Below are 23,329 nucleotides of genomic sequence, written 5' to 3'. Positions count from 1 at the left end.
TCAAAGAAAGTAAATGAATAAAAATTTTATCCATAATTTTGTACTTATGGAAAAAAATTAACGTTCAAATTGTTTAACTGGTTTAGTTTTAATGACACCAAAGCTAAATTATTACTCAAAAGCGATGTCTTTGAAAGAATGGTAAATCGTCGTCAGTTTTTGACAACATTTTGAATGAGTCTTTCAAAAATTCTTCAGTTGTTTTGCTTCCTATGTTTTGCAAATTGTTTAACATTATTCTTGAATCTGGTATCTTCCCAGAGATATGGAGTAAAGGATTGATTTTACCATTGCATACAAATAAGGGTGATGTAAATGCAGGAGATGTAATGATAATTACAGGGGCATATCTATATTAAGTTATTTTGGTAATTTCTTTACTACTGGACAAAGGTGCTAGTGGCATTGATTTGACCTAAAATGTGTTTAACCTTGTCATTTATGCAATAAAATATCAATATATTAAAAAGAAATAAAAAAATATTTTTTTTTTTACTGTTCTATTATTATAGACTGTCTATAATAATATAACAGTAAAAAAAAAAAAATTATTTCTTTTTAATAAATTGATATTTTATTGCATAAATGACCAGGTTAAACACATTTTAGGTCAAATCAATGCCACTAGCACCTTTGAGAATACTAGTAATAGATATTACATGCTTTTTAGTAGACAGTGTAATCGATAATTTTATAGCGAAATTATAATATATAAATATGAATTCGATGAAATGTGTAATATTTTATCTCTCTCTCTCTCTCTCTCTCTCTCTTATATTTTGTTTGTGGGTTTGTTTTGTATGATGAAAACCTGGTTCTAATAGCCTTTCAAATAACCAAAACGTAGAGCTGTGTGTTTACCTTTATATTGATTCTACGAAAACATTTATATAATGTCTGATTGCTACTGCCATGCTGCTTACATTCATCTTTGTTTTTTTGTCGTTATCTTTATCTTTTTTAATCAAAACTTTCTAAATATTGCCCTTAACATTAAAATTATTTCTTTTCAATCTTGCATTATCAAATGTGTTTAATTCTGGTAACTTGTTAATTACAACCACCACTGACATTGAAGATTTTTTATTGTTAGATAATGACTTATATAAGTTCTTGGTTTTAGCCAATATCTATATTTATTGTAATGTTGTTACTTACACATGTATTCATATTCTGAATAATATATGTTTAAAATAGAGAAAATAAGAATCCCTAAAAAAAGCCCCAACACGGCCAAATTGAAAATGTTGCAGGCTCGGTTTGATTGAGCCTGTTCATGGACGGTACTGTAAAGTGCAAACTACTGTCCACGCCCCCTAGCACCGGCTTAAGCAGAATTCAACATTTAACATGAACTGGTACAATTTTGAATTTTGAAACATCAGCAGATGTTTAAACCATCACCTAGAATATTGTTTTCATTTATCCCCGTTTACATCAATAAATTGGCCATTTATTAAAAAAAAGACGACGTGTGTAATTGGATCAAAATTTGAAATAAATCTTGTATTTAATATTATCCTGTTTGTTAGAAATTCAAAAATAGATAATAAAATGAAAGAATTATCCTATAACACTTACATAGCCACAGTATTTAATTATGGATTACATAACATAGTACCAAAGTAAATAAGCAGACCTAAATTGGAAGCTTATTGTTCTGTTACTATTACTTTTAATTTACGACCATCATAAACATTAACAATAAGAAGTGTCATGCCATGACAGCATTTAGGAACATATGACCATATGGTGTTTGAACACCATAGGGTGTTCAAACAGGAACGGGATAAAAGTTAAATTTGATAATATTTTATTGTATAATTATTAATACAATGTACAATTCAACTATTTTACAAACATAACCAGCAAGTGTACATACAAAAAGGTTCAAAATTTCTAAACCATAAGATAATATATCATTTGTTTCCATGATTGTGGTAGTACTCTGTGATGGATACTATTAATGCATTTCATGGTCATGTTATCCCGGAGCTTTCATTCTCCTCCAGTAGATACAATCGTATCTTCTAGGCCATTTACGTCAAATTTAGGATTGTTATGAATAATCGTCGAGGTGAAACGATTGCAGTAGATATAACTATAACCTGTCTAATTATTCAGCAGACATTGATCCTCATAGCTGTCAAATGGAGCCAATACTATTTTATAGACTTCATAACTCAGTAAAAGAATTAATAAGATATAACACGCAAATTAGCCCTCTTTTTGCTTTTATCTGATTTCAAGATTTATTCAATTATGTCAAGGTTCATAAGAATATGTGACATAAAATACAAAATTGTGAACATGTAACCACCGAAACAGAGAAAAATATACATAAAAACAGGAGAATGAATGACAATTATATTGAACCAATAAAATAAAATAAAATAAAGATATGATAATAACTCTTCATTAACAAAATTTCTAGGAGACAAATGATACAACATTATACTTATCATTAGCATGGTGTAATTATTTCTTTACAAAATAAAGCAAGATTTTTTAAATGTGATTTGTTTTGACTATTCATAAGATCTTCCTAATTCAATGCATTAGGATACCTATAATAAATTTACGTCTACTATTAAGAAAATGTGAACAGAGAAAAAGAGAAAGTGAAATTCGCCACCCAGTTGGTTTGACTCACATAAAGTATATATACGTAAATTTCTCTCTATATTTTGGAATCTACCTTCCTCAATTGGCATTTTATGATTCATACATTTAAACAGGGGCGGATACAGAACATGGTTTCCTGGGGGGCTGACATATGGGTGGACATTTTTTTTTATAAAAATTACCCAACAGGCGAAAATTGTGCATGTTTGAAGATCGGACCAGCATCTTGTTCAAGTGACAAAAATTGTAATTGATATGTTTTATAGCTCATCTTATGAGTGGCAATGTACTTTGCTTATACATGTGTATTGTAAATACTTAGATTATATAGAGGATATTTGTTTAGTTCAGTGTAAGATCGGAATATATTTCACCGAGTGAGCACCAAAAGGTATATTTCACGAGTGGCGGAGCCACGAGTGAAATATGAACTTTTGGTGTTCACAAGGTGAAATATATTTCGATCTTACACTAAACTTAACAAATTTTCTTTTTATTATATGCAAAGCAACGTTTTTAAAAGACATTAAACCTAATACTGAATGAAAAGCGCGCCAAATAATAATACAACGTGACGTCATTTACGACGTCACGTCATTAAATTGGTTCCCAGTACTGTGCACGCTGGTATTTCACTGAAACAACGTAACGGGCTTAAATTCAAAACAGTGAAATTATCAAAGTGGTAATTTCACTGTTTGAAATAGTGAAATTACCAGTTTTATATCACTGATATATTTCTATAAACCACCGAAAAGCATGTAATAAATGGTATTTAAAAAATATATGTAATTGGGGTGGGCCTGGGAGGGGTGTCCCCTCCCATAGACTGAGAAATTTTTTGAAATATGAGGTTGTAAATGGTGTTATTTCCTTGACTTTCTTGTGCTGTTTATGGTACCTTTTGGATAATTTAACATCAAATTATATTTTGTTTGCAAGGTCTTTCAAATAGAATTCCTCTGGTGTTTAGTAGTAGCATTTACAAAATAACAGCACACTTAATTACCAATGTATGCACGACCGTTGATAAAAATAATTTCAAATACTTGATCAATTTTCTGATATGAATGATTAAAGTGTTATTAAAATACTGTTTTTCTATTGTACAAAAAGACATAATTTCAAACACAAATATTCAATAAGAATTTTTTCCATCAATGAATCCAGAGGTCACTACAATTTAAATTTTATTTAAAAAATATAACTGTCATAAAAAGTTATTAAATATAAATGACCAATCATTTCATCTTGATAAAAATCTTAGTAAAACTAGTAATTAAAATGCAATTCCTTTAATATTATCTTCATAAAACTCGCCATGTTTTTAATTTACAAATAACAATTTTCAATTTCTTAATTATAGGGCTTTCGCAAAGAAAATGGAAAAACTAAGATGGTAAAATATGTATAGTGTACAATGTAACACATTTATTTGCCACTATCTGTGATATTAATTGCATTAGACCTACCAATCAATTATGCAGTTTAAATTGAAGTCATTCAAGCATATTGATAGATAAAGATCTCTGCCAAGCCCCCAGGCAGGAGATTAACAACTGGATAACAGCAATAAATATTGGGAGTACACTACAGTCAATAAAGTTTGAAACTGATAAAATATATTCCAGCCCAGCTGGTAAACGTATCTTTGGGCCGAGCTGGGGGGGGGGGCTGCAGCCCTGAAGCCCGGGCCTGAATCCGCCACTGTTAAATTTTAACAAAGCTGAAGACAGTTGCCAAGAAGTACATGTATGTTAAAATAATCTTTGAATAAAAACTCTGTGATATATAATAATAACAAAATAAGGGTCAATCGAGTTCAATACTGAAATTTATAGCTAATACAGATGAACCTGTGTTTAAATATCTATAGTCAATAGAAACAAATTAAGGTAATAAACTAAATTATGCCACAATCCGCAGGTGACAAACAAACAGAAAATCAGGTAACAACAACAACAACAAAATATAAAACAATATCATCAATAAGCACAAGGCGGAAAAAATTCTAAACGATATGACTCGTACTGTAAAGAACTGTCGATCACGAAAAGTGCATGAATACATGTATCATAAAGCGCGGATAAAGTGACAACTATGTAAACAAAGACAGATAACTGATTGAAACCAACAGATATATACGAACTTGGTTTATCAAATCAAGACTTTTGAAATTTAGCGGTCTATGGACAGATTGACTTCACCAATAATTTTATAACCAATTGAGTCCGTCCAAAGTAACAAACAGAAAACCATGATAATTGTGTTGCAGAATCTATAACTTTTCGCAAGTTTCACATCTTTGTGGTGGATAAAGCAGACTGGTACCCCTAACAACGACCTTAACAACGTGTACACTAATCCGGATATTACGGAAGTAAACACTATCCGTCATAGAAAATTGTAAATTATGTCGAAACAAGAAAAGGAGCCTCCAAATTTTGTTCATCAAAATGCAATATTATGTGAAACTATTCATAAGGAACAAAGAACTTCAAAGTTATACACAAATTATAGCGTAAATCCATTCAAGAAAAGTGAGTTGATTTTTTTTCAGGTTTACTTTTTGTTTTACATGTTTGACTAAGGGTTGCTGAGATTATATCAGCAAATTGTGTTACTTAAAATGCAACGTTCTTAGGATTTTATATGTGAAATGCAATACAAGACTTTTAGAAATAACACGTACTCTAAATCATTCTCCAGACAGTAAAATTTTGGACTATCTAGACTATTGCCGTTATTGGACAATTAATTGTTTCAACATGGAGTACAATTAATTGGACTGTAATATAGTCCTATAAATATGATATTGCTTTGAGATACTTACCTTTTGGGCCTGGCCAGCATGTCAATACAGCTATCACAAATCCAAACTATTGTACGAGATTGGCATAGTTCAGAAACCTCTTTCTTTTCATTGCCAAGTATTTTTTCAGGATTACTGTTTAAGAAAAGAAGATCTATAAGCTGTTTTATATATACTATTATAATTTTTCAACTTTACATTTCCTTTAAATTTAATGGCATACATTAATAATATAATAATGTTTAGTTGACTTCTTAATTATTTAATAAGAGTGGTTTGACCAATGCTTGGCACAAATCCTAACAAATGTTATGAGAAAACAGTTATTGATAATGTATCTTATGGAAGTAAGTGCTTCTGTTTGTAAGTTATCTATGCATTTAGAAAAAAGCATGAAGCTCTACTGTGTTTGCGCTATAAATAGAACAAGTAAAATGAGTATGCACTGTGGTTATGATTTAACAAAACCAATGTAGGCCTTCTATTTGGACTTTGTGTAGATAAAAATTATTTGTAAAAGTTTCAACTGAAACCACTCAAAATTTTCAACATTCTTTAAAACACCCCGTCAGGGGCAAGTTGTTGTTTCCTTGAGCAAGAAACTTTACACTCATTGCTCAGTACTGGTTGGTTCCAGGAATGAATTCAAAAGTGTGTCTATAAGCTAATAGCTTCCTACACAATCAAACTAAAATAAATTCTGTATAAACCAAAAATGTTAAATAAGTAATATAAATTTGCCCACATCTGCCCACATCTGTGCCTGTTTAGCAGCCAAAATGCCTCTGTTTTATCTGCTAGACTAAAAATTACTCCCCTTCTGTCAGTTGTGGTAGCATCACATGCTGATGTAGAAAGTTTAATGAATAATAAAATTTTAAATGAAAGTATACATGTCTACTGGTATGCCCGGAAAGGGGTTTGACATTAATGTAAGATAGAAAGATAATATAATAAAGGTCTATTTCCCCACGAGGGGTTTGACATTAATGGAAGATAGAAAGATTTTAAATATAATAAAGTGAAAGTAAAATATTTCATTCTGTGTGTTTTTATTAGGTAAGATATTCTTAAAATCATAATGTTTTACGCTGAGAATTGGTCTACACTGAGTGACAGTGTCGGTGAGACCACTCTACTGCAAAAGCTTTATCAAATTTTATATCTTCCAGTTTATTATTTAGCTATTTATGAATTTATTCATTTTTATTTCAGTTCATGTAATTACTGGTAAACCAAATTCTTCCCATGACACAGAAGAGGGAGAAGAAGATGGTGAGCAATAATCTGTTTATATCTCAATTATTTGAATTCTTTATATTGATAAAAGTCTCAACGTAAATTACAAAACATTTAATTTTTTTTTTTTAATAATCATCAGCTTTACCTTTGACATTTACTATAATTAGTTTATTGCTTGATAAACATTGATGCCACTGCATTTAATCATTTTAATATCTTTAAAGTGCTCAAATTAATTTTGTTTTGTATGTATGTTGAATTGAACACAACCAATTCTAAACAAAAGTTAGTTCTACAGTAATTTTTTTTTCCGTGTTCTATTTTTAATGTAATCTTTAATTTATGTTGCAAAAAGTCTGATACTCCTAACAATATTTTTTTTTTTAATTTTCAGAGCATTTTAAGAAAGTAATATCAAGAGCAAATTTAGAACCTGTAAAGAAGTACACTTATCCACAGACAGAGTCCCAGGAAGTTGGATGGATCACCAGACCTCTTGTAAGTTATTATTTACCTACTTTGTTGAAATCTTGTATAATTTTGGAAAATTTCGTAAATAGTCTGTATTTAACTATGGAGAAACATAGTTTTTAGTAAAATAAGAGATTCTAATATTATATTACATACAATGATGAAATTGAGCAAGTTTTTAAGGAATATGAATCATAAAGAATCAAACACCAACTGTCATCACAAACAGGAATATGAGCAATATAGTTTTGCCATTATATATTCTCTTTGCCAATTTCATGTAATTTTCTTACATAGTTATTAGTCAGTAAGATTGTTTTTTAAGAAAATACTGTAATGTACATATCCTACCCCCCCCCCCCCCCCCCCCCCCCACCCCTATTTACACACTGTAAGTACACACCGTAAGTAGTTTGTAGAATTGAAATATAAATTGTCTTTTGTGAAACATCTACTAAGTTAGCAAAATATGGTCTTCGAAGTATGGTATTCCTGTTTTACAAAGTTTTGGAAAAATCTCACTAATGCAATGAAGAGTTTATTCATTGGGACTTAACTGCTATTTCAGAAAAAAAATTACAAATATGTTAAATAAACTTTACATTTAGTGATTTTGTCTTCAAACTCTCAATATTTGGTTATAAATAAAGCACTTTAGAACTTTAAATAAAACACTTTAGAACCCTCTAAAAAGCTACATTTGTACTACATTGTATTAAATTTTTGTGGGTGTATGTGCTGGGACTCCCCTAGTCAAGTAATTTGTGAATACACAAGATTTTTGTGCAAGCTATACCACTGGCTAATGAATCAGAATATATAGCTTTAATCAAGGAAGATAATAAACAAGTTTTTATAAAGAGTATTTTGATCTAGTACTTCCTGTCTATCCAGAACATATCAACATAATCTGATAGTCTCATTACACCTTTGGCTTTATCCTTGAGCCAGATTTTCTTATCTGTTTCAGACATCTGGTGCAAGATTCTTATTAGATTATACCCACTATGAGAAAACAAGCATGACATAATGTTTCTTATTTATTTCCTTTCAGATTGATATAGATAGAAATGACAAAAGACTGCAATTTTTCAGACAGAACACTCCAATAACAAAATACATGGATGCTGCTTGGCGAGTAAAGGAACAAACAGAGAATTTGAACTGATGTGATAGATAGTTATAGCATTTTCTTTTATCATATTCTTTATACAATACATCTGTGATAACATAAATTGTTTATTATTTGCAGCCAAAATATCATGCATGTTTAAATCTTATGTACCTATTAATGTTAAATTTGTAAACTTGGAAGATTGAAAAAAAAGCTGACATACGAGTCACAATGAATATGACGGCTTTGTTTAATTTTTCACAACTACCATTTTGTTAGAAGTCACAATATTGTCAATGTACAATTTCAAATAATGTCTTAAGAGTCATAGGTGACTGATTCTATATCCCAACAGTTACGGTTACAGCATTTACCATAAAAGAATGTCCAGGTATTGGATAAAATATAGGGTAAAAATGTATGAAAAAAAAAAATATTTAAGATGGTAGAAATTTTTTTTTTTCCAAGATATATTACAAGTCTTATTTATTGGTATTACTTAAATGTATGTTAAAGCTGAAAAAAAAAGTAATGAAAAAAAAAAAAGTTAAAATAATTCTGTACACTGGAGACAGATAGTTTATGCCATTTTCATCCATTCACTAAAATGTTGTGTTTGTGTTATTCCACAGGTTATTGCGTTGTGTGTGTGCGTACAATAAGCATAGATCATACTTTTAGTAAGATTAGTGTATCATTTGTTATTTGAAAAACTTTTTATTTACCTGTTGTATCTTCCTATCAAGTATTTAATGTAACACTATTGTAACTGGGTAAATATTGAAAAAATAATTATGGCAATATTGTTATGTGCACTTGTTCTACATGACAGAGAATACATTCAACAAAGTCAACTATTTCATGTAAAAAAAAATTTTTTTATTAAAATCTTCATATTGTTAAGTTTATACAGAGGACAACGGTCAACTTCTGAATGAAATTTGGCTCGTTTCTAACATTAAAGGTAAGAAGACAATAATGAATTATTCTATGAAAATTCAATTTGTTTCATTGTTAAATACTAACATCTCTATTAGTTGACTTAATTATACCTGGACACAGCATTGCTTGAAAATTATAACTTTACTGTTTATGTCTTTGTTAATTTTCATATTTAATGACATATTAAAAAGTGAATAAATGTAAATCTGTTGTTGTTGAGTTCAATTTCAAGGTGTGATTTAAATTATGACTGTCTAACCCTATGATGATAAAGATCAGAAGTTTCAATCAAAGGTTGTGAAAATACAACATAGTTTACATTCAAAACTTTACCCAGTCCAAATCCATCCGAGTAACGGGACTGGATTAAGATCGACAATTCTGACCCTGAAGATGTTATGTGAAAACTTGTGGTTGATAACATTAGAGGCTGAAAGTAGAGCTATAACTAATGGCAAGACAAGTAAGATTATCCCAACTATTTTGTATAGTCATAAAATGCTCTGTTGTCATCACATTTTAACTATGGCTTATTTTATGGCACACCCACACTGTCCAAGACACATGATTATTTTTAGAAGTACTGCCAGAAAAGTTGGTTTATAATGTATGTTCCTGTACTGGTTGAAGAAGACAATCAAGTGCCCCACTTTGCATAATTTTAATAAAAAAGTGGGCCATTAGAGAAGAAACAATAGCTTGCAATAAGCTATCTGTCTGTCATCATATGATAATATAAAATTGTTTGTTTTGTTTGGTTTTACGGCATACCAACATTATAATTTGTGTCATATAGAGCTGAAACAGGACAGATGATTTTGGCTGACCTCAAGTGTTTCAAACTTAAAGGAAACCACATTACCAATACCTACTTGAGCTATGGGATGAATAGATTCCAGAGTACAAGGTTATAAAGAAATTCTCTAAGCTCAAACTCAGGTATTTGATTGGTCAGAAACTGCCACAGAATGTACAGTGACCAATGAAAATCTTGAGTTTTGAGACCAAACTCAGGAATTTTATTTATAACCTTGAGGCCAGTTTTTTGAAACCCATTTAGTCGCCTCTTATGATCACAAAGGGATAAAAGCGTTGGCTGCAATTCTGATGTCTTAACCCTTAAAGACAACCCCTCAGCTATATGAAATAAAGCATGTGAACCTAACATTGTGAGAGCAAATTGACCCAAAAGTTTGAGATGCTGTTGGAGAGATATTTTAACTGACAGACAGTGAATGATCACTATAACTCACTACTATAAATTATGTTCCAGTCAACTAAAAATGCAATACTGTTTTTTAACAAATTTATTAGAAGTATATACATAATAATACAAATTTTAATGCCGTTTACTTTTCATTTTAGTTCTCTGAGACTTCCCTGGCCTCTTGTTGCCTTTATTCTTATTGCCCTGAAAACAAAGAAAGATTTGAACAATTTTTTTTCAGCAAAACAGTTGCACCAATAAAGATATGCAATTATACATGCAAATGAGGCTACTTGTAACAATATGCACAATTGAGCTTACTTAAGCTTTGGTTATACCACATTTAAAACAGGAACATGAAGGTGGAAAAGTGTACAACTAAAATTTTGGAAAAAGTCCTGCTTTGCCTTTACAAAGTATTGTGCTCATGCAAGACAAAAACCTGGCATTGCTGGTTTAATAGCATGTCAAAAAACCTTAGGATTTTAAAACTCTAACACCATCTTATGTGAATGCATGTTGGTTCTATGGTTCCTGTTGTTTATGTGAGGATTTTAAAACTCTAACACCATCTTATGTGAATGCATGTTGGTTCTATGGTTCCTGTTGTTTATGTGAAAGGTTCACCAGTTGTCTTGCGTTGTCTTAGAATCAACATGCATCAACACAAGTCAGTTGCATACCAACTTTCTGAACAAATATTTCATTGTGGGACTTTGCCACAGACATTTTTTACATGAGCCGCGTCACGACAAAACCAATATAATGGGTTTGAGACCAGCTTGGATCCAGACCAGCCTGCGCATCCGCGCAGTCTGATCAGGATCCATGCTGTTCGCTTACCAACCCTATTACAAGTAGAGAAACTAATAGCGAACAGCATGGATCCTGATCAGTCTGCGCGGATACGCAGGCTGGTCTGAATCCATGCTGGTCACACCCATTATGTTGGTTTTGTTGTGACGCGGCTCATATCAGGTAGGCCCTTTAATAATGTTGCGTGCTAAACAAAGAAGCTCCATCTTCATAATGACTCATGACCTGAATTGGAGAATTTGAAATTAATATACCTTGTTACTTTTGTTGAACCCTGGTCGACCTTGATTGACTTTGACGTTAAATGATGACATATCTCCAGATGATTCCTTCGTGTTTAATTTACTTCTTTTCTTTTGACCCCCAAAACCATACTTCTGGTTCTTATACTGTCTTTTCTTGTTTGGTCTGAAAATATTACAGGTGACAATTTTTTAAAATTGTGTTTCATTATATATGAAAATCATGGTTGTCAATAAAAGTTGCATTATTTAATACAGAGTGTCATTTACCAATTGCCAAAAAAGAACATTCAATTACTGCAGTCATTCAGTTTAGAATTCCTTACATTAAGATGAAATGTAAAGTTATAATGTACATTAAATTTCCTGAATAAATAGAGATAACTACATTACTGTTAATAAAATAATAATGTTGGAATTTTTTAATAATACAAATTATTTATTCTGGTATTTGGTTTAAAGCAACGCATGACAGATACACAAAAAGAGCTTTCAATCAAGACAGTTTTAGTCAAGCTAAAGCTTTTTAGAATTAACCAACATTTTTATCCCGAAGAGAAAATAACAGATAAATCTTGATATCAAATAACTAGCGGTACTCATATTCTTGTCTGGTTCTGATAGAAAACACATCTATGCATAAAACATGCAACTAAAGAAAAAATTTTCCTTCTTAGAAATAATTTTCAAGCTATATCAAATACTTATGTCTGTTTTGTCACATTATTTAAACGAGTTTCTCACAAATCATTCAAATTTAATCAAACATATTGAATCAAAATTATTCTTTTATTTTCAAGTTTAATGGCAGGTTTCAGATTAGGATACTTTCTGCAGTCCTTCACTAAATGTGAAAAAATATGCCTTGAAACATGATTCACACTGTTATAATAACTTACTGATGGTTTTTGTCTTGTACTTCTCGTTTCTGACCTTTGTTTTTGTTCCCTTTGTCTTTATCATCTAAAAAGTCTAACTTATTTTTCTGGCCTGAAATCATAAGTTTTTTTAAAGGTAAAAGAAAATCCTCAAATTTTATTTAACCACCTTGGGTTATTTAATTCATGATATACAAACCATCAAATTATAATAAACAGTCTCAATTAAATCCAGTTTATTTTCTTTTTCCTCTTAAAATTATTTCTGTGTCTAAGACTTATTTTTACTTCAATCATATCTTTAAGTTGTAAATAATTGTGTTTCTCTTTTTTGGTCGAGTCATACAAACATGTGGCTAAAAGGCCTATATCAAGGTTTCAGGCACAGGCATGCACCTACATAGAAACACAAGTCTTCTGTGTGCAGGATAAATCTCTAACTTGTAGTTTGTTTGTTTATTTCATTTTACGCCTTTTTCTAACAGTATTTCAGTCATATAGGCGGGTAGTTTCCTATCCATCATTCCTGGAGAGTTACACCAGTTCTAGACTACCTTCCTCTGCACTAAACTACCAAAGCATCTCCCAGGGATCGAACCCACGCCAGAGAGGTAACTGGATTAGAAGTCATCGACTCTAACCCCTTGACCACAAAGGCGGTCAACTTGTAGTTATATTGACATGGCAAACAGGATAAGTACTGACAACATGGTTAGCCAAATGAGTCATAGTCAGTATCCTTGACAACTGGGTGACATACTTTGAAAATGAGCGCATAGAATCCTACCATATCTGTACACATAATAATAAATATACCTTTTCTAAATTTTTTAACAGCATCCAACATTTCTCTCTTTTCTTTTTGTCGTTTAAGTAAGACATCTTGCTGTACCTGAAATAAGAATTGATCTATTAGTTTATGTATACTGTATACCTACATATACATGTATGTACAGTCTAACATGAACTGTAAAGTTTACATGTCATCAACACTGTAAAGGTCAAGTGGTGACTTTCTAACTTTACTGGTGGAGATTCAGAAAGACCTGAGTAGAACCACTGAAAGGCTATAAGCTAGCTTGATAGCTTCCTCACATGAAAGGATCCAAAGTCCCTGGCAGGATGCCAACCTACAAAGGTGCAAAGAAAGTAATTTGAAATCCACGACCTTACCTTAACCACTCAGCCACGGACTAACCTTATTTAACACAGATAACACTAATAAAAACATATTAATGGATGGAAAATATTGGAAAAGCACAATCAAATATGCCTTAAGTGTATTTTTATCTGTCGAATCTACCAGCCAAATGCTAGTTTTCAAAAGTTTTAAAAACACATTTTTCACACGTCTCTTACCTTTTTACCATATTTTCTGAGTTCTCTTAGTTTCCTAGCTTTGTCCCTATTTTCAATATTTTGTTGTTTTTCTAATAATTTCTCTCGTACCTAAAAAAAATATATACACAACCATGAAATATACACATTATCATACATTTGTACCTGTAAAAATGTGAAATTTATAAACCAAAATATATGTGCATGTTTCTTCTAAAGTAATGTAAAGTTACAGGCACCTGAAAAATAAATATATAATGTCACATGTGTTGAAACAATAGCTCTGCATTTTCTTTTAAAAAAACCCACACACCTAAATATATGTCATTATATACAGTAAACTCCGCTTATAACGAACTCATCGGGACATTCAAAATCTGTTCCTTATATCCGGAGTTCCTTGTAAGCATATAGCGAAATAGTTCCTTGTATCAGGAGTTTTTATAGCGAACAGATTAACATATAACGAACTGATTGGTTACCAACGTCTGCCATTTTCAAGAGCATTTGATTAAGAAAAATTAGTCATTTATTTCTATTTTAGACACAATACCCGAGAGCATACTTTTTGGAATTTGAAAATCCTTTGCTTTTTCAGTTTTAATTTTACTCCCTTTCTCAATTTCTCATAAAATATCATATACTCAGTACTTTTCGTTTTCTTTCTATGATTAAGAATAAACAAGACTTTCGATTTTTCTTTCCATTTATATTGAATATCTTCTATTATATTTTAAGTGTAACTTTTACTAATGAAAGATATAGATTTCTTTTCATTTAAATCAAGCCTACTTAGTAGTTTTCAATGGATTATGCTATTACAATGTACCTACTGCTAAACAAATTCATTTTAATAGATATCTTGAAGTATATACAACAACAAGAGGGCCATGATGGCCCTGAGGTCGCTCACCTGTATAGATGCCCCCCGGAGCGGGGCCAGTTTAAACCCCAGGGCTTTTATTTGAACAAACTCGGAAGACACCCATTAGAAGATGTTTCATGATGTTTAGTTTTTACTACACACATATAATGAAAAACAATGACCTGCCCCCCCCCCCCCCCCAAGGGCTTTTATTTGACCAAACTTGGTAGACACCCATAAGAAGATGTTTCATGCTACATATCTAAGCTCTAGCTCATTGGGTTTTTTAAAAGAAGATTTTTATGTTCTTACTATACACATATAAGGAAAATCAATGACACCGGGGCGGGCCAATTTTGACCCAGGGCTTTTATTTGAACAAACTTTGTAGACACTCACTAGAAGATGTTTCATGCTTTATATCTAAACTCTAGCTATTTGGTTTTTTTCATAGAAGATTTTGAAGTTTTTGCTATACACATATAAGGAAAATCAATGACCCCGGGGGCGGGGCCAATTTTGACCCCAGGGCATTTATTTGAACAAACTTGGTAGACACCCATTAGAACATGTTTCATGCTAAATATCTTAGCTCTAGCTCTTTGAGTTCTTTAAAAGAAGATTTTTTAAGTTTTTACTATATGCATATCGGGAAAATCAATGACCCCCCCCCTGGGGCGGGACCAATTTTGGACCCAGGGCTTTTATTTGAACAAACTTGGTAGACACTCATTAGAAGATGTTTCATGCGAAATATCTTAGCTCTAGCTCTTTGGGTTCTTTAAAAGAAGATTTTGTAAGTTTTTACTATATGCATATAGGGAAAATCAATGAACCTCTGGGGCGGGGCCAATTTTGACCCCAGGGCTTTTATTTGAACAAACTTGATAGACACTCACTAGAAGATGCTTCATGCCAAATATCTAAGCTATACCTCTTTGGGTTTTTTAAAAGAAGATATTTAAAGTTTTTTCTTTCGGTTGCCATGGCAACCAGAGTTCTGCATGGAATTAAATTCTTTGAACAATTTTTAAAGGTGACCACCAAAGGAACATTCCTGTGAAGTTTGGCTGAAATTGGCTTAGTGGTTTATGAGGAGATGTCATTTAAAGTAAAAGTTTACGGACGGACGGACGAAAAGCGATCACAAAAGCTCACCCTGTCACTTTGTGACAGGTGAGCTAATAAACAGTACATTCGGACGAGTGCCAATGAAATTGAAAGTTGAAAATGTGGGATCTATTTACGGATAGCCGATATTTTGGAGTTCGTTATAAAAAGTGTAATTTTCTGTACTTTGAACTAAATTGGGACTAAGAAATGAGTTCCTAATAAGCAATAATTCCTTATAAGCGTGTTAGCTATAACCGTATTATTTTATATAAGATAAAGAAGGGCAAAATTCGGGCCAAAATAAATTGTTCCTTATAACCGGAAGTTCGCTATAACCGTGTTCGCTATAAGTGAAGTTTACTGTAGTAACAAATGTCCAATTTTTCTCAAAAACATTCCATTTTAAACCAATCATTTACAAATTGTTTTGGGTCTTACATAATACAGAATGGATAATAGACATTTCTTTCAAATCCATTACTTGTCTTGAAATTAATTTTCTGAAAAACTCGGATGAATGTCAAAATACTACATGTGTTGACATATTTCACCAGCCATAATTTCTAATGTGTACTTGATAAATTAGTAGCGTTTCATAGTCAGCAATACTTCATGATCATTTGAAGTATGTTTATAAAACAATGACAAGTAATGTTCTAATGATAATATAGTACTCATTTGTAAAAGGTGTGTTTGCGTCCAGCATGGATCCAGACCAGCCTGCACATCCGCGCAGTCTTATCAGGATCCATGCTATTCGCTTACAAACACTATAACAAGGAGAGAAACCGATAGCGAACAGCATGGATCCTGATCAGACTGTACGGATGCCATGGTTGGTCTGGATCCATGCTGGTCGCAAACAAACTATGTTGGTTTTGTCATGACGCGGCTCAAATATGATAAGAATAACAATGCCTTTTTAGGAATGTTCGGATGGTTATGTTTTTCCAGCAAACATTTTATGCTAAATTATCAACACCTTAATAAAGATTAATCTCACTTTGCTCGTATACATCACATATAACAAAGGAGTAATTAAAACCCTACATGTTTAATAATCATACTTTTTTCATGTGAACATCTGACTTTGACATTTCCGCAAAATAATCTTCTGGTCTTCTAGTTTTCAAACCTTTCTTGTGTAGACGTGGTATGCCAATCAGTACTGAAGCCTGTGCTTGCCTGTAGCTGAAATAATATAAACACAGGGGCATTAAACCTATTTTCTTTATTCATAACAATGTCATTTGTTTTGATATATTTAATGCTGATATTATCAGTTTCAACACATATTTTTTTGAACCCCTCTCAAATCAAAGGATTAATCAGTTCTGGTGTGTTATAAGTGACCATGACTGTGACCCCAGTTAATTCCAACCCAATTGTGACAATCCCTAGCCAGTGATTCAGGAATATTTAAGAGGGCATTTAAATATTACCAAGCAGATGCCCTACAGCTGTATTAAAAGAAATCCATTGAGGTCTAAAAACATAAAATTTGAATTTTTATCATAAATCAACTAGGGCACCTAAAACAAAAAGATATGCAAAAGATGATTATGAAATACTTTCAGGATAATGCCCAATGTTGTCTCCCAACTGTGCCTTGTAATGATAAACAGGTATTCCAAGTTTCATCTTGTTGCCTCTCATAATTGTGAATTCATTCTAATTAAGCATTAAGTAATTTTAACCAAAAAATTTCAGAGTATAATAGGGGCATAACTCCAAAAATACAGCTTTCAGAATAATGTCCTTTGTCTTACAATTGTGCATTTTAATGACAAACAAGTATTCCAAATTTCATGTTGATACTGTTCATAGTTTGAAATTATTCTACATTTATAGATGGGTTATTTTGACCAAAAAAAAGATAAGAAGCTAAAATGGGGCATAACTCCAAAAATACAGCTTTCAGAAAAATGTCCCTTGTCTTGCAACTGCACTGATAAACAATTCTTCCAAGTAAGTTGTAATTGATACATTTTAAAATGTTCTAAATCTTGGGTTACATTAACATTTTTGCACAACAACACGATTACAAGAACAACACAGCGATCAGAATACTGAATAGCTTGACTTTTTCGCTATATAAATGTTTACTTGTTCAATAACTAGCAAAAGACATTTTACTAGTATGTTGGATGTACTTCACTTGATGGGAAAACAACTTTGTGAAAAGTACACATATACATATGAACGATTGAAACCTTTTTAAGTTTTGAAACAATTAAAAGCTAATTTCAACCTTAAAGATATAAAATGGAGTCTTAATTTCTATTATTTAGTTCTATCAAAGGCGAAAGGAAGAAATCAAAATATATGATACAATATTGCAAGCAGACCAAGGAACAATGCCAAATTTTTAGATGTAGTTGCAACATTCACCAAAGAGGAGATGAAAGTCAAGTATTAATGTCAGAAGCTGTAATATCGATCTTTTCTTTCCATTTAGCTAAAAAAAGGCAGTTCAGGTGAATTAAAAATAGTCAAAACTGGAGAGATGAAAATAGTAAAGTGAGAAAAAAAACCTTACAATCTGAGTTCTCTTTTGAAATCATTATTAGCAAGTTCATCTCCTTCTTCTGTTAGCTCTGTCCCTCCCCCTGGAGGCGGGGCTGGGTCATTTGTAAGATCTAGTCTTTCTGTCCAGTCTAAAGTCTGTTGCAGCTCGTCTAATTTCTGTTTCATTCCAGACTGGAAGTACATCATTACATGTATAAACAAAATAGTGCACAAAAACAGAAAACTTCTGTCATGCATCCTGCCTTACAAACTAAGCACAAAGATAATTTCATGTTCTATATACAGTATTGTATTTTTGCACATAGAGAAAAGAGGCTATAAGTTCTTACTATGCTATAGTATAGTATAAGAATTTTTTTATGGCAGCCATGATAAAAATGTGTTTGTTTATGTTTAGCATCTGTTTGTATCAGAATTTTCCTAATATACATGCATCTTTCCAGTACATTACTGAAAAAAATAATCGTCCTGCATTTCAACTTGATTTTTTAAGATTACCTATGCAGCTTTAATCTATCTTTTTTAACAAATGTATAATGAAATGAACATTTCAATCAACTGAATTTGGATAATAAAATAATTAAGTAAAAGACCGCTTAAATTTTATTTTTATGAACATATCAAATATGGTGGCATAAAGCGAAGGAAAACTTGAAACGAAGCTGATGTTTTAGGTATGTATAAAACATGCAAAATATAAACTATTGATGGGAGGATGAACCAAATGCTCCTGTCAGCAGTTTATAAAGTGCACATTTCTTACATACCCCAAAAGAACAGTTTGAGTCTGGTTTTCCATTGTTTGAAAACATAATTATAAATTATTATCATCAATTTAGCAGTTTTCTATTTCCCCGATTTTTCACTTGCCTATCGGAGTTCGGAAAGATTCCTATTTCTACTCATCCTGCAGCAAAGACTATCAGACATGGAAAATTTTCAATCTCTGTATCACATTTTCTGCAGTTATGCACTGTCACTTCAAGATAAAGCCACCATTAACTGAATATTATATCATTACAATAAACAATCAACACTTACTTAATACTTACACTTCCTTAATAGGAAAAATCAATTAAAGATAGGTTTTGTAACATGTACACAAACTTACCACATTGTTTATTAGTTGTTTGGGTGGGGCAACTTCTACATTGAGTCCTGTGGACTTCAGCCTTCCCTCAGCAAATGCTTTCTGAAGCTAGAATTAGAAAATAAAATTATTATATTTATCATATTACCCACAATACCCAGTTTGGTAAACAAAACAGCCATGATGACAAAAATGGCCCTGTATCATTCACAAGAGTTTTTTTTTGTTGTCTTGTTTGGTTTTAAGGCTCACCAACTCAATTTAGTTCATGTGGCACCAGAACAGGAAAGATGATTTTGGCTGATCTTGGGTGTTACATGCTTTAAGCAATACCAGGGGTCAACACCACCTCACCTGCTGGAGTTGCATAGATTCAAGTAACTCGAACCCATTTAGTGACCTATAATGGTCAAGCAAGAAACCTGTTAGGTTTTCAATTATTTCTATTGTATAACACTAAAGTGTACTATAATGTGAAATGCAGACAAAATAATTATAATAATGATAGTGTGATTTAAGTCTGTTAGTCTACCTTGCATTAACCAATATATTTTGAGAAAATTCAAGTATACTGTTCTCCTTATAGCTTCCAGTACCAGACAATGATACCAATGCATTTTCTATCTTTTTTATGGGATATATGTATAGTTTTATATAGTTTTATTTTGATTAATGATACTTGTATATTTTGTTCTTTAATTTTATCAATGCTGGATAAAAATTATTATTTTAATCTAAAATCCTAATGCAATTTATTTATATATTTGTATTAGGTGTAAATGTATATTTATAACATTGGGGAAAAATATTTTGTCTACCGTTGCTGCATAAATTTTATTGCACCAACATGCATAGTTTCAATATGGCTGACAATCGATGGAAACATCAGTGATGAAAATTTAAATCAGCGTTCCAACCAATATAGAAGTGATTTTGAAACTGTTAGTTAGGTTATGAAATAAAAGATATAATTTTCATTGCATTGCACATATTTTGACATGAAATTCCTTACTTTGATAAATTTGATGTATGCTGTCTTTTTGCAATCATCGGATTTAAGATTTTGAATTCACTGGCCCGAATTCCAGTTTTTGAATTTATTTTACTATATATTTAACTAAATTTTCTTAAAATTTGCACTAGCCCGAACAAATTTTCACTGGCCATGGGCCACTGGGCCAGTGCTAAATTTGATTACTGTTTTTGATACAATCCATTTAGACGTTGAAAAAAGCCTTGATAATATAAAATGTCCCAATGATAAATATAAAATATTAAATAACGTTTTTCACAGCTAATTATTTGGACTAAGGAAACACAAACAAGAGCTGTCGGTAGGACAGCATGCTCGACTATTCTTAGTGCTTGATAGTAAAAAAAATGCCTGATACAGTTACCTCCTCCTGTTTACAGGTTGGGGTCATGATGGTGAACAAGTGTGCAAAGTTTCAAAGCCATATGTCAATGGACTTTGAAAATATTTGAACTATTACAAAAACTTTAACGTAAATTCTAAGTCGAAAAAGGGGCATAATTCTGTCAAAATGCTTGATAGAGTTACCTCCTCCTGTTTACAGGTTGGGGTCATGATGTTGAACAAGCGTGCAAAGTTTCAAAGCCATATGTCAATGGACTTTTGAAAATATTTGAACTATTACAAAAACTTTAACGTAAATTCTAAGTCGAAAAAGGGGCATAATTCTGTCAAAATGCTTAATAGAGTTACCTCCTGCTGTCTACAGGTTGGGTCATGATGTTGAACAAGTGTGCAAAGTTTCAAAGCCATATGTCAATGGACTTTGAAAATATTTGAACTATTACAAAAACTTTAACGTAAATTCTAAGTCGAAAAAGGGGCATAATTCTGTCAAAATGCTTGATAGAGTTACCTCCTCCTGTCTACAGGTTGGGGTCATGATGGTGAACAAGTGTGCAAAGTTTCAAAGCCATATGTCAATGGACTTTGAAAATATTTGAACTATTACAAAAACTTTAACGTAAATTCTAAGTCGAAAAAGGGGCATAATTCTGTCAAAATACTTGATAGAGTTACCTCCTCCTGTCTACAGGTTGGGGTCATGATGGTGAACAAGTGTGCAAAGTTTCAAAGCCATATGTCAATGGACTTTGAAAATATTTGAACTATTACAAAAACTTTAACGTAATTTCTAAGTCGAAAAAGGGGCATAATTCTGTCAAAATGCTTGATAGAGTTACCTCCTCCTGTCTACAGGTTGGGGTCATGATGGTGAACAAGTGTGCAAAGTTTCAAAGCCATATGTCAATGGACTTTGAAAATATTTGAACTATTACAAAAACTTTAACGTAAATTCTAAGTCGAAAAAGGGGCATAATTCTGTCAAAATGCTTGATAGAGTTACCTCCTCCTGTCTACAGGTTGGGGTCATGATGGTGAACAAGTGTGCAAAGTTTCAAAGCCATATGTCAATGGACTTTGAAAATATTTGAACTATTACAAAAACTTTAACATAAGTGGTTACGCCGACGCCGACGCTCGGGTGACTGCAATAGCTCTACTTATTCTTATCGAATAGTCGAGCTAAAAATGGCCCACACTAAATAAAGGACCGCTAAAATTATAAATGGTGTTTATCCAGAATCCGGGTCAGCTCGGCCCTAAAACGTACTCGGCCCCCGAGTCAGCTCGGCCCTATTCCAACTCGGCACGGGTCAACTCGGCCCACTTTTCAATTATTAATATTTAGGTTTGTGTTATCAAGTTATTTATTGTTATTATTGTAATTATTTATAATACACCTATTGACAGTTTCCGAATTTCTTATCAGTAGAATTGCGAGTAAAGATAACCGATTGCGTATCTCACTGTATTTCTGACTTAAATACCTTCAGTGTCAAACAATGTGTTGAAATATATATTGTTACAGGCTATTATTATCATCAATCAGTGTGTATGTTAAGGATACCGATTAATTAGGTGATAATTATGATTGACTCATTCATTCCAATTTGATTAGTGACCACCTGCAATTAATTAGAAGCTTATGATATGAAGTTAATACGTTTTTTTGTTTCATATTTTTTTGAATGTTACTTTACAAACAAAATGCCTCTAAGGAAAAACATTTTGATTAGATCGATCTATATTAATTTTATCGAATCTGCAAGACAAATAAAAAAAATCTAAATGTACTTATTTCGGCAGAAGTATAATTATATAATAATAAGATATTTCTCATCATTCATTTACCTTAACAAAATGCAAAGCAAAGTTAATACGTTATATATATTTTTGTAAAGTGGGCCGAGTTGACCCGTGCCGAGTTGACCCGTGCCGAGTCGGTATAGGGCCGAGTTGACTCTTTTCCGTTTATCCATATCTATGGCATGAATTTTGAGTGCCTTACAGTCCAATGTGAACCTTATCATAGTGATATTTCAAACCAAATAATAAAAAACATGTCTAAAATGAAGCGAGGCGAATCATCTCTCTAGTGGGTCGACCCGTTATGGGGCGAATCGCCACAGGTGCGAAATCGTAATATTATAGACCTATGGCGGTTTGCATAGAAATTGAAACCGTCTGCCCTTTAATAATGTAATCAAAGTACCTCCTCGTCAGAATCATAAGCTTCTGAATCGCTAGAACTGTGTAAATCAACCATGATGATATGTTTTTTTCTCCAACACGTGAATTTTGTTTTGGTTTATGTATACAGTATTTATCTCCCTTATGCGTATTTCGCCCAAATCTACTTGAATTGCCGAAATCGGTCTCCCTATTTACCGACAAGTACCGCCAAGAACTCACTTTTTCAGATGATCTATTTCTATATGACTACACAGAGCTCTGTATAAAGTCTCTGTCCTGGATTATCGTTCATACGTGAAATGCGTCTAGCACTGTAACTGAGAGGGTGTATTGAAGCTCTCAACTGTCTTTGCACTCAGTGCCTCGTTTTCGAAATGATTTCAGTGTATTACGGTCTTGACGGAAAAAAAAGTTATTGAACTGTTAATTTACTGTAAGCATATGTTTGATCACAATCTTATGATTTGTGACACT

At 32.2% G+C, this 23,329-nt stretch overlaps 2 protein-coding genes across 2 annotated transcripts; one reads left to right on the top strand and one right to left on the bottom strand.

Annotated features, from left to right (window-relative positions):
- Positions 1 to 4,955: 4,955 nt before the first annotated feature.
- On the top strand, positions 4,956 to 8,502 carry LOC132741634 (cilia- and flagella-associated protein 144-like). The gene is made up of 4 exons (XM_060729847.1): positions 4,956 to 5,165; positions 6,653 to 6,712; positions 7,074 to 7,177; positions 8,205 to 8,502. The coding sequence occupies exons 1-4, from the start codon at positions 5,039 to 5,041 to the stop codon at positions 8,316 to 8,318; spliced, it is 405 nt and encodes a 134-aa protein (XP_060585830.1). The 5' UTR covers positions 4,956 to 5,038; the 3' UTR covers positions 8,319 to 8,502.
- A 1,971-nt stretch (positions 8,503 to 10,473) lies between these two features.
- On the bottom strand, positions 10,474 to 23,038 carry LOC132741620 (probable rRNA-processing protein EBP2). The gene is made up of 9 exons (XM_060729830.1): positions 22,875 to 23,038; positions 19,306 to 19,392; positions 18,205 to 18,365; positions 16,733 to 16,856; positions 13,709 to 13,798; positions 13,166 to 13,241; positions 12,371 to 12,461; positions 11,484 to 11,637; positions 10,474 to 10,617 (listed from the first exon to the last, which is right to left on the bottom strand). The coding sequence occupies exons 1-9, from the start codon at positions 22,926 to 22,928 to the stop codon at positions 10,546 to 10,548; spliced, it is 909 nt and encodes a 302-aa protein (XP_060585813.1). The 5' UTR covers positions 22,929 to 23,038; the 3' UTR covers positions 10,474 to 10,545.
- Positions 23,039 to 23,329: the final 291 nt, after the last annotated feature.

Source organism: Ruditapes philippinarum, unplaced genomic scaffold (assembly GCF_026571515.1).
Source record: "Ruditapes philippinarum isolate M1 unplaced genomic scaffold, ASM2657151v2 ctg592_1_1_1_1, whole genome shotgun sequence".
Lineage (NCBI taxonomy): Eukaryota > Metazoa > Mollusca > Bivalvia > Venerida > Veneridae > Ruditapes > Ruditapes philippinarum.
The sequence above is the reverse complement of the archived record's forward strand: the minus strand, read 5'-3'. Positions and strand labels throughout refer to the sequence as shown.

Excerpts from the sequence above, each read along its gene's own strand:
- LOC132741634 (XM_060729847.1), top strand. The coding sequence starts at position 5,039 with ATGTCGAAACAAGAAAAGGAGCCTCCAAATTTTGTTCATCAAAATGCA. Across the intron at positions 5,166-6,652 it reads CGTAAATCCATTCAAGAAAA|TTCATGTAATTACTGGTAAA; the intron begins GTGAGTTGATTT and ends TTTTTATTTCAG. Across the intron at positions 7,178-8,204 it reads GATGGATCACCAGACCTCTT|ATTGATATAGATAGAAATGA; the intron begins GTAAGTTATTAT and ends ATTTCCTTTCAG.
- LOC132741620 (XM_060729830.1), bottom strand. The coding sequence starts at position 22,928 with ATGGTTGATTTACACAGTTCTAGCGATTCAGAAGCTTATGATTCTGAC. Across the intron at positions 12,462-13,165 it reads TGTTAAAAAATTTAGAAAAG|GCCAGAAAAATAAGTTAGAC; the intron begins GTATATTTATTA and ends TTATGATTTCAG. Across the intron at positions 10,618-11,483 it reads GGTTCAACAAAAGTAACAAG|GGCAATAAGAATAAAGGCAA; the intron begins GTATATTAATTT and ends CTTTGTTTTCAG.